General features: G+C 64.0%; 1 protein-coding gene across 1 annotated transcript; it reads left to right on the top strand.

Annotated features, from left to right (window-relative positions):
• Positions 1-222: 222 nt before the first annotated feature.
• PNMA8B (PNMA family member 8B) lies at positions 223-3,331 on the top strand. Its single transcript, XM_054466293.2, has one exon. It carries the CDS (start codon positions 683-685, stop codon positions 2,588-2,590), a length of 1,908 nt encoding a protein of 635 aa, XP_054322268.2. The 5' UTR covers positions 223-682; the 3' UTR covers positions 2,591-3,331.
• Positions 3,332-4,922: the final 1,591 nt, after the last annotated feature.

The following is a 4,922-nucleotide window of genomic DNA, read 5'->3' as shown; positions in this document are numbered from 1 at the left end:
CGGGTATCCTTGAGTGATTTCTGGCCTTCTGTGGTTTCGGCCTTGTTTTTTGCTGGTTAATGAAAGTGGTGCTTCCAGGCCCCAAGTCCTTGTCATCGGGACCTTTAAGAAAAGCGTCTCAGGCCACAGCGACGCAGACCCCAGCTCAAGGCTGCACCGTTGCCATGGAGACGGTTGGGCGGGGGACAGGAGAGGGTGTGCGGCTCCGTCTGCGCAGGCGCACGCCCGAGCAGCCGCGTCGCAGCGGAACTGCTGAGATTCAGGCCCAGGGTGCGCGCTCAGACGCGGCGCGAGCGCCAGGCAAGCGGCGGCTGCTACCTCCCACGCCTCTCCAGGTGCACTCGGCGCCGCCCCCCTGCACCTGGCCGCGGTGCCGAGTCACTCAGGCCTGTGTCAGGGAGAGAGGGAGGGAGCTGCCCTGGCAAGCAGACACGTAAGCCCCCTGCGGATCCTCAGATAGCTCTGGAGAGGGGTCCCGGGGGAAGGTCACTGCGTCCAGCCAGCCAGCAGGCAGCTAGAGCCCCCGAGCCCCAAGCCCCACTCCAGCCTTGCCACATTCACCGGAACCGGGACTCTAAGCCCTGCAGGTGGCTTTCCAGGGTTGCACTGACACCGTGCGCTGCAGCCCACCCCTATCTCGGGCTCCCTGCTGCCCCAAGATCAGCGCCAAGGGGGCGGCACCATGGCCATGAGCCTTTTGCAGGACTGGTGCCGGAGCCTGGACGTGGACGCGCACAGGGCCCTGCTGGTCACCGGCATCCCGGAGGGCCTGGAGCAGGCGGACGTCAAAGCCGTCCTGCAGCCGACCCTCCTGCCCCTGGGCACGTTCAGGTTGCGACACATGAAGGGCTTGATGAACGAGAAGGCCCAGGCTGCCCTGGTGGAGTTTGTGGAGGACGTCAATCACGCTGCCATTCCCAGGGAGATCCCAGGCAAGGATGGGGTCTGGAGGGTTCTGTGGAAGGACCGTGCGCAGGACACGAGGGTCCTGAGGCAGATGAGACGCCTGCTGCTGGATGACGGGCCCACGCAGGCCGCGGAGGCTGGGACCCCCAGGGAGGCGCCCACCCCTCCCGCTTCGGGGACCCAGGCCCAGGATTCTGGGGAGGTGACAGGGCAGGCTGGCTCTCTTCTTGGGGCAGCCAGGAACACAAGGAGGGGCCGTCGGGGTCGCAGAAACAGAACCAGACGCAACAGGTTGACCCAGAAGGGCAAGAAGAGAAGCCGAGGAGGGCGGCCGTCTGCTTCCGCGAGGAGTGAGGCCGAGGACTCTTCCGACGAGAGCCTGGGCATCGTAATCGAGGAGATCGACCAGGGCGACCTGAGCGGAGAAGAGGACCAGAGCGCGCTGTACGCCACTCTCCAGGCCGCTGCCAGGGAGCTGGTTAGGCAGTGGGCGCCCTGCAACTCCGAGGGGGAAGAAGACGGTCCCCGCGAGTTCTTGGCTCTGGTCACTGTCACCGACAAAGCGAAGAAAGAAGAGGCAGAGAAGGAGCCGGCTGGGGCCGAATCCATCCGCTTGAACACCAAAGAAGACAAAAATGGCGTCCCCGACTTAGTGGCCCTGCTGGCTGTGAGAGACGCCCCGGACGAGGAGCCGGTGGACAGCGACGCTTCGGAGAGCGACTCGCAGGAAAGTGGGGACCAAGAAACAGAGGAGTTGGATAATCCTGAGTTCGTGGCCATTGTGGCCTATACCGACCCGTCGGACCCCTGGGCCCGGGAGGAGATGTTGAAAATCGCTTCTGTTATCGAGTCTCTGGGCTGGAGCGACGAGAAAGACAAGCGAGACGCCCTCCGACAGGTCTTGTCCGTCATGTCCAAGGACACTAACGGGACCCGCGTGAAGCTGGAGGAGGCGGGCCGCGAGGTGGACGCCGTTGTCCTGAGCAAGGCCGGGGACGACGGGGACCTCCGAGAGTGCATTTCCACCTTGGCGCAGCCAGATCTCCCTCCCCAGGCGAAGAAGGCTGGGCGCGGCCTCTTCGGGGGCTGGAGCGAACACGGTGAGGACGAAGGGGGTCTTCTGGAGCTGGTGGCCCTCCTGGCTGCCCAGGACATGGCGGAGGTGATGAAGGAGGAAAAAGAAAACGCCTGGGAAGGCGGGAAGTACAAATACCCCAAAGGCAAACTGGGGGAGGTATTGGCGCTCCTGGCCGCCCGGGAGAACATGGGGTCCAACGAGGGGTCGGAGGAGGCTTCGGACGAACAGTCCGAGGAGGAGTCGGAGGACACCGAGAGCGAGGCGTCGGAGCCGGAGGACAGGGCATCCAGGAAGCCCCGGGCCAAGAGGGCGCGCACGGCCCCTAGGGGCGTGACTCCGGCCGGCGCGCCCCCCACCGCGTCCGGGGCCCGCAAAACCCGCGCGGGCGGCCGAGGCCGAGGCCGGGGCGTCACTCCTGAGAAGAAAGCCGGGAGCAGGGGCTCGGCCCAGGACGACGCCGCGGGAAGCAGGAAGAAGAAGGGGAGCGCGGGCGCTGGGGCCCACGCCAGGGCAGGCGAGGCCAAGGGCCAGGCGTCCACTGGATCCAAGGCCGCGCGCGGGAAGAAGGCCCGTCGGGGCCGGAGGCTGCCCCCTAAATGCCGCTAGTGGCCCCCCAAGAAACTGCCCAGGCTGCGAGCAGGTCCCGCAGGGCGCCCGCCCGCGTGTGGCCCCCGCCCTCCCCTCCCCTCTTCCTGTCCTCCGCAGACGCAATCTCCTCGCTTCACAGCGCGCCCGGGCCGCGTTTTGCCAGCGGTACGTTCCCCTCTCCGGCCCTCGCAGGCCGGGGGCGCCAGCGATCCCGACGGAGGAAGTCCGGATGGGAAGAGGAAAGAGAAATGGGCGCCCGAGGCAGCAGCGCGGGGCCGAGATGGGGACGCGCCAAGTGGACCAGGACTGGGGACCCGGGTCGCCCCCGGAGGGGGTGTGTGTGGACGCCGGGCACCTGCAGAGGCGAGCAGGGCTCTTCGTGGCGCTCTCGGGGCCTGTGCCTGGCAGGTGCTGTAGGCCGCTGTCGCCCCTACCCCAGTCTGACTGGGCCCTGGGTCTGTGGTGGAGGCTGTCACCAGCCGCGCAGCGTCTGTCAGGGCGCAACTCTCAGCCAGGGGAGGCCCCAGCTCCCAGCCAGGGGAAGAGATGATTCCAGAAAGGAAAGTCTGAGAGATAGAAGGCGGTTGGGAAGGGGAGGAGGAGGAAAGGGGAGAGGAACGGTGGGAGAAGGGAAAGAGGAGGAGGAGGGGGAGAGGGGGAGCAGAGGGAAGACACATGCCAGCCCTGCCTACTGGGCGCCCCTGATACAAAGGAACCAGCCCCAGGCCAAGGCCACCTGTCCCTGACCACAAGTTGAATTTGTCACTCAGACTGCAGTGTTTCCCAACATTCTAATTATTTGCAGAGGTGTTCAATTTGGGGTAATTCACGTAAAATCCAGTTTTGGTTCTTCTGGGCTGAGTGGGCCCTGGCCCCTCCCGTAGGTTGTGGCTCCCCTGGGTCCCTCCTCTCCAGTGGAGCTGACCCACCGCTCAGCGCTGGCCTTGCAGCCCTTACTAAAAGCCTTGAAAGCCCCTGGGTTCACCCCCTGAGTGAATTAAAGGCCAGAGGGGCCCCTGAAGGGCACTGTGAGGGACAGAGGCTCGCCTGGGCAGTGCAGAAGCCGGCCTCGTGTCCCTCCTTACAGGGGATGAAATGACCTGGGGAGGAAACCCCAGCCCTGCCCTGGAGGTTCCAGAGTAGGCGGGCCAGTGCTGTGAGGCTTCACAACCTGCTGTCCCAAGCACGCTTGAGTTGTGTGTGAGTCTGTGCTGTGCCGTTTGCTTCAGCTCCTGCAACCCCTGCTGAGCTTGATTTTTCCCTAAATATCAGTCTCCACGGGACCCCACCTTCGTTCATGCCTTCTTGTCCCTGGGGCAATGTGTGTGCTTCCTCGTCCCAATTTCCATTCCCTGGCAGTGAGGAGCCCATCGTGCCAGGGGGCCCTGCCCCACTTGTCCCTGGGAAGGAATAGGGGGGCTTGGGTGTGACCTCACAGCCCAGACTAGACTGTCCCAGTCCCATGTCAGGGACACCCAGATGCAGAAGCTGACTGAGACCTGCTGCAGGGCTGGGTGCTCCTCTCTGCTTGGAGGCTGTCCCTGGACAGTGACCCCACCCACTGATGACGGGGCCGGGTGCACCTTGAGCTGGGCACAGCAGCCTGCGGTATTGCCTGTGGGTAGGGAGGGCCCCAGGTGTGCTTCTCCCGTAGCAGTCCTAGGCTTCTCTCCCTGTGCACTGTGTCACCTGGATCGTCCAGTAAAGTGAAATTCAGCACTGTGCTCTCTCTGTGCTCTGGGCAATGGGGCAGGGGGAGCGTGGGAGTGTGGGCAACAGATGTCCACGGTCTTGACTGTGGTTTGCCCAGAATACCTGGGAACTGTCCTGTCACTGGTTTACATACACTGTCCTTTGCTGCTTCAGGATCCCTGCCTGGCTCTCCCTACCCCCCAGCATCATCTCACTCCTTGCAGATCTGAGCCAGCTTCCACTCCCACCCCTGATGCCTCCCCACTTCCAGCCTCAGGCCTCAGCCTCAGCTCCGAAGCCCCTGGACACCAGTGGAGACCCTGCCCAGCCAATCCCCACCCTAGCTTCCACCCAGATACACTCTGCCAGGCCACAGCTGCATGCACCTTCCCCCCAGCCTCCACCCCTCACCTGTGCCCTGGACCTCAGATTCAGCCTTCCATCCTACCTGAGTTTTCTGCCTCCCTCCATCCTGTGTCTCCCCCACCATACATGGCTGCCAGAGACGTCCTCTCAGAAGTCACACCTGGGGTCTGATTGCATCCCTCGCCTCCCCAAATCCCCAAGGGCTCCTTCCTGTGCCATCACATCTGCAGTTCTTATGACTGTCTAGACACGCTTTGTTCAACTGGGTAATCACACGGGGTAAATTGGATTT

This window comes from Pongo pygmaeus, chromosome 20 (genome assembly GCF_028885625.2).
Source record: "Pongo pygmaeus isolate AG05252 chromosome 20, NHGRI_mPonPyg2-v2.0_pri, whole genome shotgun sequence".
Taxonomy (NCBI): domain Eukaryota; kingdom Metazoa; phylum Chordata; class Mammalia; order Primates; family Hominidae; genus Pongo; species Pongo pygmaeus.
The sequence above is the reverse complement of the archived record's forward strand: the minus strand, read 5'-3'. Positions and strand labels throughout refer to the sequence as shown.